General features: G+C 45.6%; 1 protein-coding gene across 1 annotated transcript in view; it reads left to right on the top strand.

The window, feature by feature from the left end:
* The window catches only part of F13A1 (coagulation factor XIII A chain), an 85,165-nt gene that overhangs the window by 4,498 nt on the left and 55,582 nt on the right, over positions 1 to 25,085 (top strand). Inside the window, exon 3 of the mRNA XM_056854154.1 lies at positions 8,188 to 8,376. Coding sequence (XP_056710132.1) covers positions 8,188 to 8,376 — 189 coding nt within the window. The remainder of the gene's footprint in view (positions 1 to 8,187; positions 8,377 to 25,085) is intronic.

Raw genomic sequence — 25,085 nt, 5'->3', positions numbered from 1 at the left:
AAACAGAACAATTCATTCCTTTTGCTATTTTCAAAGGGGTTGGAAATGGAAAGCACAAATTTTCTACAAACAAAACAAAGGAAGCCTCTCACCTAAAATCATTCCCAATTTTGCCTCAGGGGCTGAAATATTGACCTCTGCTTATAATTTCCCTTCCTTCTTCAGTTCCATGAACGTCTGTTCAGGTAATCTCAGCCACTTCAGGGTTTTGCATTTGTTGTTGGCATTTTGCCAAAGTTGGTACAGAGGATGCAGGAGGGAATTACTCCAAGCCTCACTATCATCCTGATAGAAAACCCCTAGGGATTTCCTCACATAAATTAACAACGATCTTGTCAGGGCTGTTGTAAATTGGCGGCTGGCATGTGTACAAGGGAGTGAGGTGAGCAGATGGTCCTGGCGTGAAGCATCAGTGGGGGTGTGATTGTGGAGAATCGGCTGCCATGGAGATGGGGAATATCACAGAGAGCCTGGCTGCTTGGGATCCTGGGAGGAATGCATTCCTGACTTGCTACATGACCCTCCGGGTTATTTCATCCAAAGAACGAGTTTACACTTTCAAGGTCAGATGGTCAGGGGGACTTCAAGGGTCACAAACTATGTACCGTAGTTTTAGATAACTTGCTGTGAGTCATTAGTTAATAGTGAGAATGGATAAAATGGTTTGCCTGAACTACTAGAGTACTGGGGAATTCCGTCTGATTCCTGTCCTTAAATTAGACCAAAAACACAGAGCCACTGTCCAGATTTTGTTCTCATATAAAGTTTCCCCTCTCTGTAATGAATTGCTGACCTCATGATACGACGTGTGCCTGCCCTGCCTCATCTGGCTGCCACCAGCCGTCAAAGCCTAGGGCATCAAGTTGGATGTCATAACAGAAGCCAGCGTGCCAGCCCCATAGCCATCCACTAGGCAGAAGGTTGTGTCATGTAATTTTAAAGGAGGCGCTTTTCATACTGGCATGAAATATAGATCTGTGCTTGCTAAATGCAAGCCTACATGTGTACACAAATAAACACACACACACACAAACCCAGTTTCCTCCACCAAATTTGTTTCACAGAACGTTTTCCTTGTTTAATACCTCAGAATTCTGGACCTCATAATAAGGGTGGATGTTATCTGATGTTATACATAATGGATTAATTGTGGCCGTGATCCTTTCCCTTGTGTGTTCACACTGATACACCTGCATGGATGGCAAAGTTTGAAGGCCTATGGTATGGGAGAGTTGACTTATAGCAAAAGCCATAAATGCAATAGATCTCTGTATCTCCAGGGTTTCCCACTGGCACATAATGGATCTAGCTTGCTCACCATTACCTGCTTTTGAGCTGTGGGGTCACTTGGCTAATTAGTTCTTAAGCAATTCTTTATTGGAAAACACCTGCAGAGCTGCACCTTACACTAAAGGTAAAGGTCCCCTGTTCAAGCACCGGGTCATTACTGACCCATGGGGGTGACGTCACATCCTGACGTTTCCTAGGCAGACTATGTTTACGGGGTGGTTTGCCATTGCCTTCCCCAGCCATTTCCCCTTTACCCCCAGCAAGCTGGGTCCTCATTTGACCGATCGGAAGGATCGGAAGGCTGAGTCAACCTTGAGCCAGCTACCTGAAGCCAACATCCGTCGGGATCGAACTCAGGTCGTGAGCAGAGCTTGGACTGCAGTACTGCAGCTTACCACTCTGCACCACTGGGCTCCTTACACTAGTCCAAAACTATTTCACTGTGGAGGGAGACGTCCATGATTGAAGTGTTTGGATACCATGGTGTTGAGTGTTGGATGAAAACCAGACAGATGTATTTGAGGATCATTTGTAATGTATAGAAACCTTGGGGACCACATATCCTATCAGATTTCAAAGTGAATCTTGTTTAAACAGGACCTGGAAATGAGATGCCCAAATGGTACTTCTTTATTTTTATGGCCCTTTCCAGCTACACCAAATAATGTAATGTATGAAGTGAAGAGACCCATGTCCTTCTGGCCACCTCTTTTGAGCATTACGTTTCCTGTAGGGTCAGTGCAAGAATATCTTTATTAGGACTCACCAATGCTCCAATGCAGCACAGAACAGTCTCAGACCCTTTTGATGATTATTTCTTGGCTTTTGTAATTTATTATTTGTTGGCTTTTGTAAAAAATGCTAATTTATTACGATTGTGAACTTTGTTCTAGAGGGGCCAGCCTGGCTACCAGTTTGGAGCTAATCCTCTGGCCTACTACAAGCCCAAACCTATTATCTACTCTCCAACCTCTTCAGTGGAGATGTGCTAGATTGTGTTGCCACGGTGAAAATTTGTGTTATGAGAGGCAGCAGTTGGTCAAGTAATGAATCCTGTGAACAAAAGATTCTTTAACGGGAGAGGAGAAGCTGGGGTTGTTGGGTTTAGCGAAACACTGTCAGCTAATTGACCTGGAAAGGATTTTCTTGAGATGATAAAAAAGGGACCCCCAACGTGGTGACTGTGGGTGCCACAGCGCCCAACAACACCTTTTCTGGTGCCCGCCAAGAGTTTTTAGGAAGTGGGTGGGGCCAGGTTGGGCTTTTGCCCAGCAAGGCTTCTCATTGGTTATTGGAGATTGGATTGGCTGTGCAGGGTTTGTTTTTTTAAATGTTGCTTTGGCAGCAGCTGCCACCACAGCACAAAGATCTGTACTGTGTTACTGAAGTTAACTGTTACTGTGTTACTGTGGCAATAATTTTGTGGCTGGCTCCGCCTCCTACGGCCGCCATTTTGTTCCAGCCATTTTGTTACTGTGCCCACCATGCAGAATCAAAATTCCAAATGGGCCTAAATGTGCCCACAGGCTCAAAAAGGTTGGGGACCCCTGCGATAGAGAGATTGCCCGTTGTAAATGCAAAGCTATTCACAATGACAGCAGACTCTCTGCATGGGAATTTACTCAATACTCTCCCCTCATACCCACCATTCCACCCACCTCCAGCTAGCATTTTGACTTGCTTTTTAATTGATAGTAGAAATATTGTTATAGTGTGGATGCCTACTCCTGATTTAAAAAAAAAATCCTCCAGAAAAAAGCCCACCATTGACAGGGGATGGCAAGCATGAAGAGACTGGGTGCCAGATATTCAGGGAGGTGTGAAAATCCATACCTCCCTGTTCACATTTTTCTGGATGGACCCTTTTCCAGGGTCATTTTTGCCTCCTCATGATTGACGTTATGCCTATAGAGTACATCCTAAGTATAAAGAAAAAAGCTGTCGTTTAAATCTGGTAACTTGGAGTGAGTGAACGTTATTGTTCTTCAAGAAACCAAAGGGCCTCTCTCAGAAGATCGGGTTCATATCACTGGTCCAGGCAGCAGAACAAAGTTCAAATCATGTCACAGTTGCGTGGAAATAGCTAACCAGGAATACGGGTTATGGAGCTGGACCCAGCTTGCAGCCTGGCGTTATTACGATGATACTGTATGATTAACCCTCCGAGAGGGGCTAGCATGATTTTCCTTCAGTCCATCCAAGGACAAGCCTTATTAAAGTGTTTCTGTAATGGCCAGTGGCATACAGGCCAGTATATTTTCTGAGGGTGACCACAGTGCTCTTTTGTTTGACATTACAATAAGGGCGCTCAGCTGCTGAATTAAAATTTAATTTGGAGGCAGTGGGATTGCCTCCAGTATGCATTATGCCTCTTCAAAGTGTCTGCATCATTCATGAGGCCTCCTTTAAGTCCCTCAAGATCAGAAGTCAGGTGTTTGCATAGAGATGGGAAATTCAAATGACTTGCACTGAGAAGGGCTGCATCTAATAAGCACTGTTACAGTATAATTGCCTGATCTGCTGGTATATTTACTAGTCCCCCCCCCTTTGCTTTAGTAGTTCCATCCACTAATGTATTTAAATTATACTTGTTTTTTTGTGGAAAGCTGCCCCTAGCAAGTTAAGTGCGGTGCAGGTAAAGGACTGCCGCTGGCATTAGTCGTATTGGATAAAGAGCCGCTTTCCTGATTTTTCTACTTGAGATTTCTCAATTGAAGGTGCTGAGGATCAAACCCGAGGTGTTAGAAATGATAAATTTGTATCACTTGGTTTTTAGACAGGAGCAAGAACTATAAAAGAGAGTGTCACTGAACATAATCCAGAAGCACTGGGGAAAAGAATGTGGACAGAGTACAATAACAAGGGGTCAGGAATTCCGCAATGACAGTTCCCAAGTTCTGAAAAGTCAAAACACTGTAATTAGAGCAAATGTTATCTATATTCAACAAATATGCATACATTCACTTAGAGATCATGTGTACTATTAGTTACGGGCACAAAAAGTTTCAGCTTTTAAAGTAATTACACTTTTTATTTTGTAGTGTGACTGGGACTTGTGCTAAAGGGGCCAACATGGGTACAAAGCAAAGCAGGTCAAAGCAAATGACTGGACCCTATGCAAAACTGAATAACTAGCCTAGAATGGAGAAGTTCCTACCACTCACAATCGTTGCCTAATCCAGATTCCAAGGGTTTTTCAAAACCTGCTAATGTACCCTTCATTCCACCCCACCATCATGAAAGTTTGCTGGGTGTTTGTGTGTGTCTGTGTTAAGGAACAAAGGATTTCATGTCAGCTACCAGATTTTGCGTTACCGATCTTATGACTTCAATGGATGTATAGAATCCTTGTCTAAATTAAAGTTGATAAAACCCAATTCTCTTCTTTTCAAAAGTCAACCTTTTATGCTTTTAAGAATGGCTAATTCTCAATTAAAAGCCTGATCCTAACGCCCGCTAAACCAAAGACCACTTCAGTGAGCAATAGGTCAAGAGCCAAGATAACAAAGCAAAACAAAACAGCGAATGTGTTGTTGATTTCTTCTGCACCCCAATGCCACGTTTGTTATGGAATTAAAAACAGACACCCAAAAGCTGCCAACATCCATCATGCTCTAAGCACCCTTAGAGATGGCTCTAAAGAGGAAAGCAAGAGACATTCTTCCAAACCGCAGGCATTGATGTAATGTCCTTTGGGAGAGGGATTTGGAAGATGGTGACAAACAGTCCATTGAGTTCTGTTTCTGAATGTTAATCTGGAGAGGAGAGGGTAGCTAGCAAAGTGGCCTCTGTCCCCAGCATATAATAAGGATGTGCACACAGACACTTTTGATCTGCCTTGAGCTCATTTGGTTCAGATTCTTTAATGATGTATTGGGTTGGATGTAGCAGGAAAATTGTGCTGATGAAAGAGGGTTATGGTTTTAATCAACGCCCTCCCCTTGCTAAAGACCTCTGACTCTCTGTGCTTTCCCAGGGGGGTCCTTTGGCCCCCTTCAGTAGCATTTTAGGGGGCATTGTGGGCTGCAGTGGTAAGGGGAGATGAGGAAGTCTAGCTACTCTGCTGGAACGCCCTTCGTGTGCTCAAGGGTACCTGTTTGCTAGTTGTCGCCATTTGCTGGTTTATTATTTATTTATTTAGAATATTTCTATGCCACCTCTCTTGGGATCCAGCTTTGAGGTGGCTTACTAAGCAAAAACATTAAAAGTTGTAAGTTAAAACCCAGCCAGAGCATAAGAACATAAAACAGTTAGTGGCTTAAAATGAATTAAACAGATTTCAGGCTAAAAGCAGACTATAAAAATAGTTTCAGTGAGGAACACACCCTGAAACGCCTTTCCCTGCTTTGGGATGAAATGTTCTGGGATTGCACTACTCATCCAATGAAGCCTCACTCCCAAATCTCAGACAGTTGTATTTATGTATTTGGTTGTATGTATATCCCTTTCCCAATGGCATTAGGATCAGGAAAATGAGGCAATAAACCACACAACACATGGGATGACATTTTAAGGTACAGCTCTCAGTCTCCCTGCCTGAGTAAGTTTCACCAGGCTTACAGAAAAGTGTCCTTAGGTTTACAGCCTAAGATTCTCTCTTGCAGAGCAGCTTCACGGAAGTGTGAAGATGGGTGTGTCCCCCTCGCCCCGTTCTTTCCCAAACTTGCACCTTCTTGAGGGTGGTTGGGATTTGAGAGCTTACTTTAAACAGAAATTCTTTGAGGGTGTGTGTGTGCTAAACCCTGTGAATGCACATGAAACCTGTGCTAGCTTCATCATTTCAACATATTTTCTTCTCTCCCCTGGCTAACTATCAAGTATATACATGTGGGCATCCTTGAGGAAATACTCGACACAGTGAAATTAGCTGTCCTTGGACATAGGTTCTGCTTCTTTTAGCTTTCATGCTGCATTGTTGTTAAAAACAGAAAAGGGATAGTGGCATACATCTACCTTTTTACATGTGGGAGGGCAGGCTGATTTAATTTAATTTATTTGTATCTTTATATCCTGCTTTTCTCCCTAGTGAAGACCCAAAGCAGCTTACAACTTCATTTCTCACTTCCTCTATTTTACCCTCAAAACAACAAACTTTTGAGGAGGAGGCTGAGAGAGATGTGTGAGTGGCCCCATTTGCTGTGTTTTCCCATAATCCTCTGCAAGCCCTCAGAGAGCCAGCGTGGTATGGTGGTTTGGAGCGGTGGACTCTGATCTGGAGAACCGGGAGGCTTATCGCGCCATCAACTGACAGCATATTATCATCGTTCTCGGTGTGTGTGTTAAGACTGCTCTCAAGACGGTTTATCATCATATTGTCATATCGCAAGGAGAAGCGTGGGGGAGCACTGCGTCATGTCTACTTTGCTGATGCTTCCCCGCCTCCCCTCCCCTTTTTTCCCACGCATGCGCAATATCATTGATCTGAAAGAGCGCTGTTCGCCATTAAGAATTGCCTCATTTTCACGGCAGGGAAACCCTAATCACAACCTATGCAGGCATTCCCCCCCCCCCCAAAAAAAAACAAAATGAGCCGTTCCTTGCACAGTGCTAATCACAGAGCTACCGTCTTTTCAGGCGTTGGTCCAACGATCTTGCATTTTTTTGTTGGGACGAGCACATTAAAAAAGTTCTTTTGAGAGCAGGGAGGCACGCTCAACTCCAGCAGCGGGAGAAAGGGAGGAACAGGCGGGGAGAAACTAAGTCAGGGCAGGAGAGCCCTGACTTGTGTGTGTGTGTGTGGGCGCTCTCTCTATCCCTCAGTCTCTCTCCGTTCCTCCTCCTGCTGCTTCCCCCTCCCCCATCTGCCGCTCACAGCAATTTCGCTACTTTTCTAGCCTTCGCCCTCCTCTGCATTCCTTCCCCCTCAAGCCCACGAACCGTGTACAAAATCCACTTCAAGGACATTCCATATGAGGGAAATGTTTGATTGGGACCCTGCACAAATAAAAATGGTTGACCTAATGTTCCAACGTTCCCGTGTTCCTTTGTAAGACCACAAGCACTTGGGGGCGGGCGGGATTAAGTAACAATAATGATTGGTGGATGCAAAAGGGAGGGGAGGGGGAAGGTGGGATGAGAGGAGAAAGGCTTTTCATTGGGTGTTGCAAAAAGAGGGGAGGAGAACTGAATAGCGAATGTAACTGATCGCACCCCTTGGATTGCCGGTTTTGAAACGACATAAGGAAATACATTGTGGTATAGGCGTTTTGGGGAAAAACAGATGTCTGGCGCTTCCAAAGCATTTCCAAGCTGAAATGGGAGGTCTGAGGTGCGATCTAACCTGGATAACCCTTTTTTTTAAACGTAGTATATACTGAGTGCGTTAGGCTCCCGGGTTTGATTCCCCACTCCTCCACATGAGCTGCGGAGGCTAATCTGGAGAACTGGATTTATTTTCCCACTCCTACACATAAAGCCAGCTGGGTGACCTTGGGCTAGTCACACTCTCTCAGCCACACCTATCTCACAGGGTGTCTGTTGTGGGGGGGGGGAAGGTGATTGTAAGCCGCTTTGATTTTCACGAAAGTGGTAGAGAAAGTCAGTATAAAAAACCAACTCTTCTTCTTCATCATCATAATTTCTGGGTCTTTATACATTACAAGGAACTGTCATCCAGAGTGGTTTTCTAGAGAGGAAATTACCATCTTTGCATTAGGCAGAGACATCCTGGGAAGCAATGCAGAGGGATTTGTGCTTTTTTTGGACAATTTTTTCCCCAGGAGTAGAGATGTGCACTCTTTTGCTTTTAAAAAGAGCAAGAAGCCTTTCCCCTTCCCTGTCTTTTACTCATCTGTCAGTGGAACCTGAAAGACTTTAGAGTGAGTTAGCGATAAATTAAAACAAAGTCTTTAATTGTGAGAAGATTACTAAAAATAAACTGTTTCCATCTCTTTGTAGATTTTCTGGAAGTCCAGGAAGTCAATATATTCAGCCGGGAATATGAAATTAATAAACGGGAACACCACACAGACAAATACTACAACTTCAAACTGATTGTACGCAGGGGCCAGCCTTACCATATCCAGATTCAATTCAACCGTCCATACAACCCACAAGAGGACCAATTCTGGATTGAGTATGTTATAGGTAAGTGCCAAATGACAGCTTTCGTAGTTATTATCATTCTCACTCTTGTGTCGCGTGGGTTTGCCATGTGTTGAAGTGTGAGGTAGAAACACAGGAGGAGGGAAAGGCAGGCATGGGTACCTACAGGTAACAGGGACTTCTGGGTGGGCAGCAGAAAGTAGATTTGTGCCCCCAGATAATCTACACGTACTGCCTTCAAGCTCCAACAAACCTGCAAAAGCTCCAGTCACCTGAATTTCTCTTGAAATAAGCAAAAGCAACTCAGGATGGTGCGGACAGTGAAGGAAAAGGAACACAGCTTGTTGTAAAAACACAGTTTGTTGACTGAAGAGAAACTAGTGAGGCTGAGTCTACATGGGGGTGGAAAAATATGCCCTTGCTACAGCATCATCAGCAAGTAGAGTTGCCAGGTCCCTCTTTGCCACCGGCGAAAGGTTTTTGAGGCGAAGCCTGAGGAGGGTGGAGTTTGGAGAGGGGAGGGACTTCAATGCCATAGAGACCAACTGCCAAAGCGGCCATTTTCTCCAGGTGAACTGATCTGTATCGGCTGGATATCAGTTGTAATAGCAGGAGATCTCCAGCCACCACCTGGACGTTGGCAATCCTATCTGGCTGTGATCACAGACGTTCCATTTAGCTATCATGGCTAGCAGCCCTTGGTGAATCCATCCTCCAGGAATTTGGCTAATCCTGTTTTGAACCCATCAAAGCTAAAGGTCATCCAGTGGCAACTCATTCCATAAGTTAATGATGTATTGGTAGGGTTGCCAGGTCCCCACTTACCTTGGGTGGGAGGTTCCGTTGGGCGGGGCAGGGTGGAGGGAGTCCTGCGTGCTCCCAACTCCACTTCCGGTTTCCCAGCCCTCCCAGCAGATCTGGGAGGAATGCTCCAGGCTCCCTTTGCATGCCGATTGGGCTTGTAGAGTGCAAAGGGAGCCTGGAGCCTTCAAAGCCTTGCTGTGCGTGCGCTTGGAGCACACGCACAGCAGGGCTGGGAGGAACACTCTAGGGTCCCTTTGCACGCTACAAGCCCAATCGGGCTTGCAGCGTGGAACAGGAGGCTGGAGCGTTCCTGGGAGGGCGCAGGGGATTGTTCCCCCCTTTCTGCTTCCTCCTGCCAGCCATCAGCTGGTCAGCAGGCAGCCCGGTTGATTGGTGGGCAATTGCCCGCCACAGCCGGGCAGTTGGCAACCCTATATTGTGTACAGAAGTGCTTCCTTCATGTCTGTCCAGAATTGGTTGCAAACTGTTCCCTTCCTCCAGTGGTTGATGACTAGTGGCTGAAAGTAAGAACTGTGACACTGGGTGATGGGCAAATTCAGTGTGCAGAGATTAACCTAGCAAGCTCCTTCGCACAAGCAAATCATCACTGGACTCATGTAAACGTGGGAGTTGGTGTGTTCTGGTTCTGCTCCTGAATCCGTCAGGCTGCACGCCACCTGCCGTGTCAAAAGTGTGTTCATCCTAAATGAGTTACTGCTGTTAATGTTTTCCCCCCCAAAGCTCTCTCTGTTGCCATTATAAACTCTTTGGGAATTGCTTTTGAATTGACATTTAATTTATTTCCCTGGGAACTGGCTGCATTTTTGAAATTTGTATTATTGATTCCCCCCACTTTCTGTTGCTGCATAATAATCATGGAGCCATTTATTAAATCTGTTGCTTTTCACAGTAGCGTGCGTTTACCTTTTACATTTAAATATGGCAAAAATATGGCTGTTTTTCAGGTTTTTTCTTTTTCCCCCACTTCTGCGGATTGCACTGAGAATTGCTGGAGAAGGGTAATCCATAGATTTAGGAAATGCCAGGGAGGGATCCTTAGGTCTAGATCAGGGTGAGATTTCTTCTGTTTGTGCTCTGCTTTTCCCTGCATTCAGGAGAAAGAGATATAAAACTGTGGGTTTCCCCATGAAATTGCATTGCTGCGCTGGTTAATCACCACCTCATTCTTTTCTGACTATTCCAGCTTTAATCTGGCCCAAGAAATCTGCATCACCATCAAATAACAGAGTAACATGGGACTGGGGGTGGGGGGAGAAAGGATGAGGTGAGTCATAGTAGAGAAGCATCATTTGCTTAATCCTTTCCCCCAGCTTCTTTTCTCCATAACACAGGAATAGATTTCATGTTATGATTTCTTTGGTGTGCATTTTCCAAAGACTTTCCTCCTTTAGCATGGATAGAAGTAGGGTTGCCCACTCCGGGTTGGGAAATACCTGGAGATTTTGGGATGGAGCCTGAGGCGGGCGGGTTTGGGGAGGGGAGGGACTCCAATGCCGTAGAGTTCACTTTCCAAAGTGGCTATTTTCTCCAGGTTAACTGATCTCTGTTGCCTGGAGATCAGTTGTAATCCCAGGAGATCTCCAGGCACCATCTGGAGATTGGCAACCTTAGGAAAAAGCAGCTCAGGGGCGATATTTTTCAGCAGAAAAACAGAAAGGGAGGAAAGGGGTGAAGAGGCCCTTTCCCTCTTCCCTCTTTTCCATGCTGTTCTCTCCCTTGAAAAAGTAGCCCCAATGGGTGCATGTGGAAAAAAATAATAAGACCATGTGAAATTGTGATAAGAAGACATGGATCTAGAAACCTGGCTGGGGGGAAAGAGATGGGAGGAAGGGATTATTCTCTCCCCCCCAGGGTTGCCAACCTCCAGGTACTAGCTGGAGATCTGCTATTACAACTGATCTCCAACCAATAGAGATCAGTTCACCTGGAGAAAATGGCCACTTTGGCAATTGGACCCTATGGCATTGAAGTCCCTCCCACCGGTGGCGAAAAGGGACCTGGCAACCCTACCCCCCACCAGCCTGTTAGTTACCTGCTGTCAACTGCAATTTGCAGCTGTTTAGAACTCATGGCTTTCTGAAGGCCCCTCATGAGATAAGGCAGAATGTATACCTTTATCTGCACAAATAGGGAGTAGTGGCTATACTGCTTTCATGTAGTACAAGCAGACAGCAAAGCATAATTTTAGCGCTTCTGCTTGCACAAGGACTGTGGCTCACACAGAACTCTTCCTTTGAATCCAACCCAGTGACTTTACCTTACCCCCGATTAATACATGGATCAGCTCTAGGGTTGCCAGGTCCCCACTTACCTTGGGTGGGAGCTTCTTACGGGCGGGGCTGGGGGGAGGGATTGCTGTGTGCTCCCAATGCCACTTCCGGTTTCCTGGCCCCACTATATGCACACTCTGCGGAGTCAGAGTGCGCGCACAGCAGGGCTAGGAGGAAGGCTCTCGCCTCCTTCTCCAAGCTCCAAGCCAGATTGGAACCAACCTGGCATGCAGTTTGGAAAGGTAGGCATGATTGTTCCTGGGAGTGTGTGCGCGCGGGGGGGGGGGGGGAATTGCTCCCCCCTTTTTGTTTCTGCCCACTGGCCATCAGCTGGTCAGCGGGCAGCCCGGTTGATTGACAGGCAGTTGGGAACCCTAATCAGCTCTGAGACTCTACTTGAAGTGATCCTCTGATTGTAGACATCTCTCGTTGGGGGCGGCACATATTTGGCGGACATTGATAATCACAGTTCTTTATCCCAAATTGTGTTTGGGGAGAATCTGGGGAGAATGTGTGGCCAGGATCTAAACAATTGTGCAGCCAGCTCAGGGAATTCAAGGCAGCTAAGGGTTGGGCTTGCGTTTCCCAAGTGGAAACTCCTCCCCCTCCCCAGTACCATATAGCAACTGGTGCTTTAAACAGAGATGTGTTTAAATGTCAGTTATAGCATGCCGGGTGGGGGGGGGGAGTTAAGAATTGTCTCCTCTGACATGCGTCTGGCATAGCTCTTTGCATCCTAGCCAAGTATGTAAAGTATGAAAATTAAGCACATGTGTATTTATTTGCCTTTTTTGCATAATTTCTTCTGTTTCTGTCAGTGTGATGGTCAGGGTACAAAGAACTATGTCGGGCACAGAAGTCCCTTCCCTTGGGTCTTCTGTCTTCCCTGGCATTGCCCCCTGTGCTCCCGAGCAAGAGCCTTAAGGGCTAGATACTTACAGTGATACCTAAAGCTGTCAGGAAAATGCTCAGAGTACACAGTTCCCTGTCTAGACTTATTTGTGCACTAGACAATGTTGTGACAACTCTACTGGTGCTTCTCAAAAACGATGCGCTCTAATAATAGCTTATTCAAAAGGCGGCTCGATGATTGCATGTGCTAACGAGGCCGTCAATCTCATTTTGAAGAGTATCCTCCTGTATAGGACAGTAAATCTGTTGATAAATTTATATGCCACCTCCTTGCATTAACGATCGATTGCAGTAGGTAGCTGTAAATCTCAGGAGCTGTTTGACACCCCCCACCCCCCAGAGGCATAATAAAATCCATACATATTGGTCTGGCCCCTAAATGCTTTTGTTATAAGGAAACTGACAAGCACACATCAAAGCAGCCTTAAAACAGCTCTTTTAATAAAATTAAACCCTTTCTTGGCTCTTTACCTAAGATTAGTAGGGCCAGACTCCCGGTACTCTAATTATATACAGGTGTAAACATACACAAAGTGACTCAGTCCAATATGAGAGAAATATCCATATGGAGGCACTTTACACACACACAATATATTCCAATAATCTTCTCAAGAATAGATGTTCTTCATATAATTATCAGTGATCCTATGTTCTGGTATCACCAGGAAAAGTCCTCATAGAAGGGGTACGGCCGTTTCGATAGTCTTCTTCAGCCCACTTCTATATTAATCTAATTGAAGCATTCTTATACTGGGTCCATTTTTCAGAGTCACCAGCAAATCCAATTTCTTGGTTCTATTCAATTCCCAGGTTAGGATAGAGAGCTGAGTCCCCAGAAACTCAGGGACTGACCTTGGAGCCTTCTAAACACAAAGCTGATTTTCTGCCAGTGAACTATGAGCACTTCCCTCTTTGTGTATTATGGAGAATGCAGGTCTGGGAATCCCAATCTGCAGTCAGGGATGAGTTGTGGGTTCTCCTTCATTCCTGTGCATTTGAGATTGTGACTGTGGCATACTTGGAAAAGGGACTTCAGCATTCCTCTTATGCCATTTTCCCAACCTGAAATGATCCTAGGGGGCACAATGTGAGCCATCGGGGAAACCCACATGCACACCCCTGAATTTCCATAACAGGTAGGGTTGCCAACCTCCAGGTGACTGGAGCTTTCCTGGGATCATAACTCGTCTCCAGCCGACAGAGATCAGATCACCTGGAGAAAATGACCACCTTGGAAGGCAAACTCTATGGCATTATACCCCACCGAAGTCCCTCCCCTCCCCAAATCCCACCCTCCTCAGGTTCCACCCCCCCAAATCTGGCAACCCTAACATGCCAGACAGTGGGTCAGTTAAATGGTGTAGGTTAAAGGCACTCCAGTTGCAAAACAAGCATGGGAATATAGGACACTTAATATATCTAAAGAGGCCACAACTCTTGGCTACATCTATTTGAACGTTTCAAAGGCAGGTTAAGGTAGGGTTTCAGGTCCCTCTTTGCTACTGGTGGGAGGTTTTTGGGATGGAGCCTGAGGAGGGCGGGGTTTGGGGAGGGGAGGGACTTCAATGCCATAGAGTCCAATGGCCAAAGCGGTCCATTTTGTCCAGGTGAATTGATCTCTATCGGCTGGATACGAGTTGTAATAGCGGGAGATTTCCAGCTAGTACCAGGAGGATGGCAACCCTAGGCTAAGGTCTTTTTATCCCACCAGACATATGTGAACTGAGGGAGTTTCAGGTGGTATCTAGTTTATGTTATCAGTGTTTTGAGAGTTTTTATGGGTGTTTCAATGTATGTTGATGCTTTAAGATGTGAGGTGAAATTCAAACTGAAACGGATTTTCTATTAGTTTCCTGGATTTACAGTGTTTTACTTTTTTTTTGTAACCTCCTTTGGCCATTTGCAATAAAATTGAACCTAACCTAACCATATTCTTCGGCATTTTGCGAGTTCCTTGGGCTATAAAGGAAGTTAATAATAACAGGATAAAAATGACTTGATGATGATGATGATAAGGATGATGAGACGGAGAAGGACCAGAGTCAGCCTAATGAGGCATTGGGCAAGTGCAGCTGCTGTGCACACAATTCTCAATCCAGAAAGGGCCCCAAGTGTAGACGCCTGCCTCCACAAACCAGTCTGGGTTAAGGTCCAGTTTTGGCCTCCACAATTTAAGAAGGATGTTGACAAGTTGGAGCGTGTCCAGAGGAGGGTGACCAGAATGGTCTGAGGTCTGGAATCCATGCCCTATGAGGAGAGACTTAGGGAGTTGGGTTTGTTTAGTTTGGAGAAGAGAAGGTTGAGGGGAGACATGATAGCCATGTTTAAATATTTGAAAGGATGTCATGTTGATGAGGGAACTAGCTTGTTCTCTGTTGCTCCAGAGACTAGGACACGGAGTAATGGATTTAAACTAATAGAAAAGCGATTCCACCTAAACATTAGGAAGAACTTTCTGACGGTGAGGGCTGTTCGATGGTGGAATGCCCTGCCTCGGAAGGTGGTGCAGTCCCCGTCTTTGGAGGTCTTTAAGCAGAGGCTGGATGGCCATCTGTCGGGAGTGCTTTGATTGTGGGATCCTGCATGGTGGGGGAAGGGTTGGGGTCACTAGGGATGTGGGGGGGAGGTAGTTGTTAATTTCCTGCATTGTGCAGGGGGTTGGACTAGATGACCCCGGTGGTCCCTTCCAACTCTATGATTCTATGATTCTAAGTTGCTTGACACAATGGTGCAAAGAGACCACAGATTTGTTTTTCCTAGCTTAGAGTGTGGCATATGATATTTTGGGGTATGTTTCACCGATTTTAGGGAACATGGTTGAATGGTTAAAGCTAGTACTTTCATCAAATTAAGGGATCTGTTTTAGAACATGGGAAGAATTCGAGATTATTTGTTGAAGTCACTCTGAGGTAATGTTCTGATAGAGTGGGCCTTTGCCATTTTGTAAAAATGAAACAAATACGTATTTAATTTTAAGAAATCTTGTTGTTTGATTATACAGCCTGGCAGCAAACTTTACTCCAAATGGCATGATGAAACAGGCAGCTTTTTTTTAAAAAAAATTCCATTATATTGAACAAGATGTTGTCATGAACAGAGATCATTCCAAGCAACTTTTGCAAAACTGAGGAAAATTTGTTACACAGTGAAAAGCTGTGTGGCATTTAAATATTAGAATTTTGAAATTTCCTGCTGTAGGTGAACATCGGAATTTAAATTCCATAGTGGCATTCAGGGACAAAAGACAGACTTTCCTTCATGCAAGCATAAGCAGCTGGAGAGAATTAACATGCAAGGGTAAATGGGAGAGCTGAGATGCATTGTGGAAAAATCTGAAGCAAACTTATCACACACACACTATTTTTGATTGCAGTAAAGTAGCACCTTAAAGACCGACAAGATTTCTAGGATACGTTTGGTTGGTCACTGTGTGAGCAGACTGCTGGACTTGATGGGCCTTGGTCTGATCCAGCAGGGTTTTTCTTATGTTCTTATGTAACACAAGCCTCTCGGTTTCCAGTTTGATCTGGGAATCCGTGATCTGTTCTGATGCATGATGGTGGGACCGACTGGCCACAATGGGCGATGCCTTCTCTTGACTAGGTAGTTCCAAGGCACTGGTGCACTGTTGACTCTATGCTTATGCCGCCTCCTTCCACAAGCCTTCCCAGAGGCAACATGACATCTTTGCACATTACTTCTTAGAGATGTTCACCCAAGATGTTGAAGTCTACCTCACCAGAAGATCCTCTTCCTAAGACTTATATTCTATGCCCCTGCCTGCAGAGGTCGGATGGGTGGCAAACAAGAGCGGGGCTTTTTCAGTGGTGGCACCTTGCTTCTGGAACACTCTCCCACTTGAACTTTACACAGTGCTTACCTTATTGTCTTTTGAGTGCCAGCGAGTCTGAAACATTTTCCCCTTCCTTTTTTCCAAGGCTTTTAACAAAGGATTCCATTGTTTTAGTTTTTTTTATAGCCATTGTTTTAGCTGTTTTTATAGACAGTCCTAGTCTGAGGACTGTCTTAAGGATATTATTTTAGACTGCTCAATGGATCAGTTCTCCTGGAGAAAATGGTCGCTTCAGAGGGTAGACTTTATGGCATCACATCCTTGCTGGGCTCTCTCCTCTGTTTAAACTCCACCTTCCAATGTTTCGTTCCAAATCTCCAGGAATTTCCCAAGTTAGAATTGGCAACCCTAGTATAAGGCAGCTTCATGTATGTGTTCCACAGTTTCATTGTGCCTTTCACATGAAAAGTAAAGCCCACCTACAATTTCCCCTTATAATAAGGCTTACACCCCTCTGACAAAATGATCGTGGCTGTTTATCATTCTGTCACAATTATTATATTTTCAGGACATGCCTGGAAGCTGCTTTGTCTAGGATGTATGAAGGGTCCATTTGAGTTAAATAAATGAACCAAACAAGGGGGAAATGTATTAACTTTGCCACGTGTAATGTCTCCCCCAAACGCAGAATAAAGCTGGGGGAAAATGAGCTTATTTACAGCGACCAGCGCCGAGCTGCTCCCATTAATTTCAGTGAGCTTAGACTGGAGTGACTCTGCACAGAATTGCATCATTGAAGGCAGTAGCACTACGTAATTAAAAACAAAGCATGTTATGCTTTAAATCTAATCTGTTATGGTGAATGCCTCCTGGATTCAAAATATTACCTTTAAAATATAAAAGAGGGGAATAAATATTGGCCCGTGCATTTTTAAAGGGAATACAGCAATTGCAAATATGGCATCCAGGGCCCATCGCCCCTCTTTTTTGAGTCCTGGTGCTCCCTCTGCTGGTCGTGTCATGTCATGTGCAACATTTGCAGAGCTCAGCAATCAGCGGTGTGTAAGTTGGGGTGACAGATGGCTAATAATATTTTGTTTTCCAGAGAGCTGAATAATGGTGTGATTGAGGCATTGTTGCCTGTGGGCGTATATACTCATCCCACCATCATCCATCTCTGTTCACAGATTCTGAAGCTTTATTTTTGTTAGCATTTTGAAAACCCGTGCACCATGTTTGACCAGTGGGACGAAAGAAACAAGAGTGTACACTGCAAGAAATGATGCCTCTGTCATACTACTCTTAAAAATATTGGTGTGGCTTGGGTACAGCTGTCACCTATAGAGCTCCAAAATAAAGACCAAATGCTGAGACGGTTAAGAGAAGGACTTCTTATTTATTGCAGAACTTGAACAGTATGTTATTAGAATATGGCATCCCTGTATTAAATTACATAGCTTTTTGCAGCTTGGTGCATCTCTTCTTGGAAATAAATACTATGTTTTTAATATGGAATGGCTCCTAGAAACAAAGCATAGTTATCAAAGAAGAATGGAATAGCTCCAGCATGATTTAGTGGTTAGAATGTCAGACTAGGATTTGGGATACCCAGGTTTGAATCCCCACTCTTATGGGGTGCCAGCATGGTGTAGTGGTTAAGAGCAGCAGACTCTAATCTGGAGAACCGGGTTTGATTCCCCACTCCTCCACATGAGTGGCGGACTCTAATCTGGTGAACCGGGTTGGTTTCCCCATTCTTCCACATGAAGCCAACTGGGTGACCTTGGGCCGGTCACAGTTCTCTCTGAACTCTCTCAGCCCCACTTACCTCTCAAGGTGCCTGTTTGGGGAGGGGAAGGGAGAGTGATTGTAAGCTGCCTTGAAACTCCTTAAAGGTAGAGAAAAAGCAGGATATAGAAAACAACTCTTCTTCTTCTTCTTCTTCTTCTTCTTCTTCTTCTTCTTCTGCCATGGAATTTCCCTGGGTGGCCTTGGGCCAGTCATTCTCTGTCAGCCTAACCCACCAAATGGGGTTGCTGTGAGGATAAAGCACAGGAGGGGAGAATAATGCTGTCAGTTGCTTTGAATCCCCTTCGGGTGTGAGGAGAGGGATGCTGCACTACAGTTCTATCTTCTTTATTTTGCAGCTGCTGATGGAGCTCAACATGTTCCTTCCCTTGCCTCCCCCACAGGCATTGTGGGGTAGAAGATGTGTCAATGTACGTTTATGTTTTGCTGTTAGGAACCAGTGGGGAAGGGGAAGCAGGCCCAGAGCCTGTCCTCCTCAACAGATGGGCGCCAACATTTTCAGGTGGAGCCGGACCTTCTCCAGGCACTTTGCAGGGTGAAAAAAGTGAAGAAAATAACAAAAATGCAGCATCTTGTTTCCCATGCCTAGCGTAGAGCAGCGATCCACATTGGGGAGGCCATGGGAGTCATTGTGCTCACCAATGTGTTTCTTGGTGCCTGCTCACTTCTTGAGTCATGGGGATGAAATCCAAAGGGTCTGGAATGGAACAGCAGAGACAGCGGCTACCAGCTGACTGACTAGCCAAGCTAGTCTCGGGCAGGTGAACCACAGTAATTTACCCTTAACATGGCCATAAGCACAGCTTCTCTTGAGGTCTGTGGGCTTGACATCTCTCCCAGTGTACCCAAGGAGAGCCGTTGGTTTGCCAGCCTCAAGGTACTAGCTGGAGTTCTCCTGCTATTACAACTGATTTCCAGCCAATAGAAATCAGTTCACCTGGAGAAAATGGCCACTTCTGCAATTGAAGTCCCTCCCCAAACCATACCCTCCTTAGGCTCCGCCCCCAAAACCTCCCGCCGGTGGCAAAGAGGGACCTGGCAATCCCAGAAAGCCGACATCTCTCCTTTCTTCAGAAGCTGAAACCAAACAGTATCTCTTCCCCAAAGCAATGGGCCTATCCCCTCCTCCTCCAGCCAGGCTCACCCTACCCTTTCTTAAGGTTCCAGAAGAGCCTGCATGATCAGTGATGTTGGGAATGTGAGATATACTTTGGCCCTCAGGATGAGTCCATGGAAATCTTTCTTTTCCCTTGTTGAATGTTGGTGTGATCTCTGTGAAAGGTCAAAGTGCTTTTCTGATGGGAGTCTCCTGAAGAAGTGGGGTGTGTGCTGTAGCTCAGTGATGGAGCATCTGCTTGACATGCAGGAGGTCCCAGGTTCAATCCCCAGCATCTCCAGTTAAAGGACTAGGCAAGTAGGTGATGAGAAAGACCCCTGCCTGAGACCCTAGAGAGCCGTTGCCGGTCTGAGTAGACAATACTGACATTGATGGTAGGGCTGTTGATTCGGTTCGGGCCGAACTGAAAAACAGCCGAATTTCCCCCGATTCAGCTGTTTTTCCGTTCGGACGAACCAAACTCAAAAAAGGCGGGAAACGGGGGAGCCGAATTTGCCGACTTCGGGGGTTTGGCAAATAAATTCGGCAGATTCGCCCCCCCGCGCCTTCACGGGGCTTCCATGAAGGCACGGGGAGGGGCCCTTTAAACAGCTGGGAGGCGCAGATCTGTTTAAAGGGCCCCTCGCGCAGAGAGCGCAGAGGGGCTTGACAACCCCCGGCCAGCCTTGCTGGGAGTCCCAGCAGGGCTGGGGGGGGGGTCTGGAAACCCTCTGCGCTGCCTGCGCAGACAGCGCAGAGGGGCTTGACAACCCCTCGCCAGCCTTGCTGGGAGTCCCGGCAGGGCTGGGGGGGGTCTGGAAACCCTCTGCGCTGCCTGCGCAGACAGCGCAGAGGGGCTTGTTGGGGGCCCTTTAAACAGATCTGCACCTCCCAGCGCAGATCTGTTTAAAGGGCCCCCGCACGCCTTCAGGGAATCCCCCTGAAGGCGCGCGGGGGAGCGAATTTTCCTTCAAACTCCGGATCCCCCCCCTGAATTTCGGGGATCCGAAGCGGGGGAGTTCGGACTTCGGCACGGTCTGAATTTTGCCGAAGCTGAACTATACCGAATTTTTTTTTCAACAGCCCTAATTGATGGGCCAAGGGTCTGATTCAGTATAAGGCAGCTTCATGTGTTCAATCCCCAGTTCACAGTGTGGGAAGACTGAAGATTAAAGCTTTTACATCATCTCCTCCCCACTGATTTGGCATTTTCCCTTGAGGCATTTCTGTTCTCTTGGAGTTCTTATCACTGTGCCTAAATGGAGATATCAGATTAATGTTTTACAGCCAAAGGAGACTGCAGTTCATTTATTAAAGGTCTGTCTTGTGCCACTGAATTGCAACTATAGATTTAAAAAGTGTATGCGGCAAGAGAGAGGGCATAAACTCGGAAGCATACCTGTTTGAGATTTTAAAAAATTATGGCAGGCAAAAAAAAATCACTCCAAAGACTGGTATTACACTCAGGTTGCCAACTCCTGCTTGGGAAATACCTGGAGATTTTGGTACAGAGGCTGGGGAGGACATGGTTTGGAGGGTATAATACTTTAGAGTCAGTAGGGTATAATACTTTAGAGTCCACCCTCCAAAGCCTTATTTTCTAGCAATCTTTAACACAGAAAACCTGTAGTGTGTGTATTTATGCTTACTAAGATTTTGGATTCAATGAAAGACATAAATAAGATTATGTGATTTTTTTGATATTCATAGATGGTTGGAGTTTATGCAAATAGTTTTTACTGTAAAAATTCCTTTGCTTACTTTATGAATAATGTATAAAAATTGTATTTGAGATGTATTGCCACAAGCCAAATCCTGCTAGATATGGGGAGAAGCTGTGGCCCAGTAGTAAAGCATGTGCTTTACATGCAGAACTTGCCAGGTTCAATTCCCAAAATCTCTAGTAGGGGTGTGCATTTGGATATGCCCAACTGATAAAAAGACACTAAATTTTCAGCATAGCTGCTAGTGACTCTCGAGTTTGGTAAAGATAGGGTCAGAGGTTCTTCTAACGAGAGTTACCAGCAGCTACACTGCAAATTTGGTGCCTCTACCTTAAAAACAGCACCCCCCAGAGCCCCACAAAGATTGCCCATGGACTTCCTATGGTGGGAAAGCTTTTCTCTGAGCAATTCTCCAGTCTGACATAGGTTCATTTTAGACTATAGGGAGATTTTGCTGTGCTTTGGGAAGCAGTTTTTTTTTTAAGGCAGAGGCATCAAATATGTGGCTCTCCTTACAAAACCCCCCGAGTTTGGTAAAGATTGGGTCAAGGGATCCAATTTTATGGGGCCCCAAATGGAGGAAAAATGGGGCCCCATAAAATTGGACCCCCTGACTCAATCTTTACCAAACTTGGGGATTCTTGTAAAGAGAGTCACCAGCAGCTATGCTGCAATTTGGGGCCTCTCTTGTGAAAAACAGCCCCCCCCCCCGAGCCCCACAAAGATTTCCTAAAGGCCTCAAGAAGAGTCATCCTCTTTAAATTTTAAAGAAAACGGCTCCATTACATTCTATGGGGAATCTTTGTGGGGCTCTGGGGAAGGTTGTTTTTTTAAATAGAGGCACCAAATTTGCAGCATTGCTGCTGGTGACTCTCCTTACAAGACCCCCAAGTTTGGTTGTTTGGGTCCAAAAAATTGGACCCCCATTGTTCCTCCATTGGAATCAATGGAGGATGGATGGGGGTACCCCCTTTGGGGGCCCATAAAATTGGGTCCCCTGACCCAATTTACCAAAATTGGGGGTCTTCTGAGGAGAGTCACCAGCAGCAATGCTGCAAATTTGGTGCCTCTGTCTTGAAAAACAGCCCATTCCAGACCCCACAAAGATTCCCTATAGATTATAATGGACCCGGCAATTTTCAGATATCTGGAAAAAAATGAGAGAGAAAACCATATTGGTTTGGGGATTTAGCTTTTTTCAGATTTACCCCCCCCCCCAAAAAGGGTCTATTATACCCGAATCTAAAAAATACCACCCCAAAATTTGGTGAACACCCCTAATCTCTAGTTAAAATAATCAGGTAGTAGGTGGTTTTAAAAACCTTTGGGACCCTGAAAAGCGGCTTCTAGTCAGAGTAGTCAAAACTGACCAGAATAGGCCAACGGCCTGACTCTGTATAAGGCAGATTCGTGTGTTCGTATTCCAAATATCACCAAGAGAATCCATATTTGTGTTAGCAGAAGTGAGTGTTTCACAATGCCCAAACTTGGTATCCAAGGTATTAGAAAACTGTCATAACCTGTCAAGGAAAACATTTATCATCATTAATCACTAATACCCTCGATATTTGGGGGTTATTTTTTTTTTGTCTCTTGGATATAACTCTCTGTGGGGAGGTAAACGGTTCTCCGATAAAAGCCTACTGTTTGCCCAAACCTACAGACGCGGCGATAACTGTTCACCTTCACTGCTTCCCCTGCATCAGTTTTCCTTTACAAAATCTCATAATTTTTTTTTTTAACCCCAATACATTATCGGTCCTTGTAGGTTATCCGGGCTGTGTGACCATGGTCACACAGTCCGGATAACCTACAAGAACCGATGAACTCTGACCATGAAAGCCTTCGACAATATTCCAATACATTATGTTGACCAGGGTGAAAAAAGCACCCCAGTGGCAAAAATCAGTAGATTTCTGGGGTTGTTTTATAACCCAAGTTCCCTTTTATTTACAGAAAGGAAACAATAAGTGGTGGTACTTTGAGGATATTGTTTACTAATGGGCAGGGAACAATATCCTAAGAGGACCAAGCTGTAGAATTACTTCTTTATGTATTCTGTCCCAAAGAAGTGCAACAGGGGTGGGATTTCCCCCAATTATTTTAATTATGCATCAGCTTTGTGCCACTTAAATAGCAACCACTGCCCAGTTTGCATTTTAAGTGTCCCCCCCCCACCATGGTGCTAGTTTATTTATTTAAACCTTTGCATACCACATTTCAGAAAGTCAAGGCTATTTTACAAATATGATAATGATTATGAAACAAGACAGTGTGGTGCAGTGGAGTGTCGAACCTGGACCTGGGAGGCCCAGGTTCAAATCCCCATTGCACCACGGGATAGGGTTGCCAACCCCCAGGTACTAGCTGGAGATCTCCTGCTATTACAACGGATCTCCAGGCGATAGAGATCAGTTCCCCTGGAAAAAATGGCTGCTTTGGCAATTGGACTCTATGGCATTGAAGTCCCTCCCCTCCCCGCCCTTTTCAAGTGCTGAAGCATCTGTGGGGCTGTGGCAGTTCCAGCACATAAGGCATGGGGTGAGGATAAAAGTGCCACAGCCCACTGCACTGGGGGCCCCATCAGGACTGGGCCTTTGTGGCATTTTCTTAGTTACTTTAAAATGGTGGTGGGGTGCTCACGGTGGCCACGAGGACACTGTCACATCTAGTTTGGCCCTGAGAAAGATCTCAACGTAGCCCACTTTGATTGCATTCAGACATAACAATAAATGGTATGGGAATGCACCTTAGAAATGCTTAGGCTCATGTGTTCCCCCCTCCCTGGCCCTATCCGGTAATGTAGGTGGCCTGGCCACCAGCAGGATATGAGGGGAGGGGTTACTCACTTGGGGGGGTTCTTTGTTGCCATGTGATGACATCACTTCTGGCGCAACCCAGAAGTGCCGCCATTGTACCAGGGTGATGCTCTAGCACTCACCCCAAAACTCTATGGCGTTTCCGGGCTAGTGCCAGAGCATTGCCCCGGTGCGATGCCGGCCCTTTCCACTGCCCCACCGCATTTTGCCAGCCTGTGTCTGCCCACCCACCAGATGAGTGTCGGCGGGTATCAGCAACAATTACCAGCCGTTTGTCCGCCATTAGCGGGCAGCTGGTAGGCCTAGTGATTTTTCAGGAAAGCAGAAGTCTTCAATTGCTGAGTGGCAGAAGAGGAGGAGAAAGAGGGGGATCACACGAGCCAGGAGATTTTCAAGGCTCATTTCTGTAACAACAGATTAGTTTGTTTTTCTGTCTGACTATGAACGCTGCCTAGGACTTAACTTTTAGCATACTTTGACTAATTATACCTGCATTTTGTATCTGCTGCAGTTGCCAGATATGTGCACATTTCCAACGGACATTTAGGACAGCGGAAAAGGGGGAAAAAGTTGTAGATGCAAGGCTTAAAAATAGTAGGAGACACCCACCTTCTGAAAATAACACATCTATATTTTTCAGATATTCTAGTTCAGCAAGATGCTTTTCTCTTGACATTTCAGTTTCTCTAAAAGGTGGGCTTTGCTCTGGGTTTGGTTTGCTGTTCTACTGTAGCAAAACTGAAAGCAAGAACCTACTGTAAAGAGAAGAAAGGTCACATCCAGCAATAGTTCCAAAGAAGGAAGCTGCAACCAACTCACAGATCGTGATTGTTAGCAGCAAACAGATTCTCCTCTTGGTTTCTTCTTTAGTGCATATTTCTACACCTCCTTCCCTTTGAAGACCAACTTTTGAAGTTACTTTTAGGCCAACTTTTCACGGTAGATTTTGCTTCTCTCTTGCCGTGGAGCAAAAAAAAAAATTAATTTTTTTTTCATGGCCGCGGATCATCCCCGTCAATCCCAAAGCAGTTTTGGTTTTTCATGGGAACAAAGCAGGCAGTATTCTACAACGGTTTGGTCTGCCCCTTTGCTGGTGCCCTCCCCTTCTGATAAGCTCAAGGTTTAGGCCCGCCCCCAACTCAGCCCCAACTCCACCCAGCGGATTACCTTGTGCGGTTCACCTCTGTGCACACGGCCCCAGCGCAGAAAAACAAGCACCAGTCCCTCTTGTTTCCTTATATAATTTTTCTATTTATCATGCTCCCCGTTTCCCCCCACCCCCATACTTGGCGATGCTCCCCCCTTTTCCCAGACTTTGACAGATGGTCATCGTTGTGCACCCCTCCAGTACAGCTCCGGCTGTCCAGTGCCAGGAACTTCCATGCAAGAGGGCTAGCAGCCTTGGTGGCGAGCGCTCAGGAGACCAAACTGCTCGACTCCACTTTCATGCAACTGAATGTATGGGGAGTTTTTCCTTGGATTTGCCGCTCTCTGGATGCTCTC

The sequence above is a fragment of the Euleptes europaea genome, chromosome 8 (genome assembly GCF_029931775.1).
Source record: "Euleptes europaea isolate rEulEur1 chromosome 8, rEulEur1.hap1, whole genome shotgun sequence".
NCBI classification, from domain to species: Eukaryota; Metazoa; Chordata; class Lepidosauria; order Squamata; family Sphaerodactylidae; genus Euleptes; species Euleptes europaea.
The sequence above is the reverse complement of the archived record's forward strand: the minus strand, read 5'-3'. Positions and strand labels throughout refer to the sequence as shown.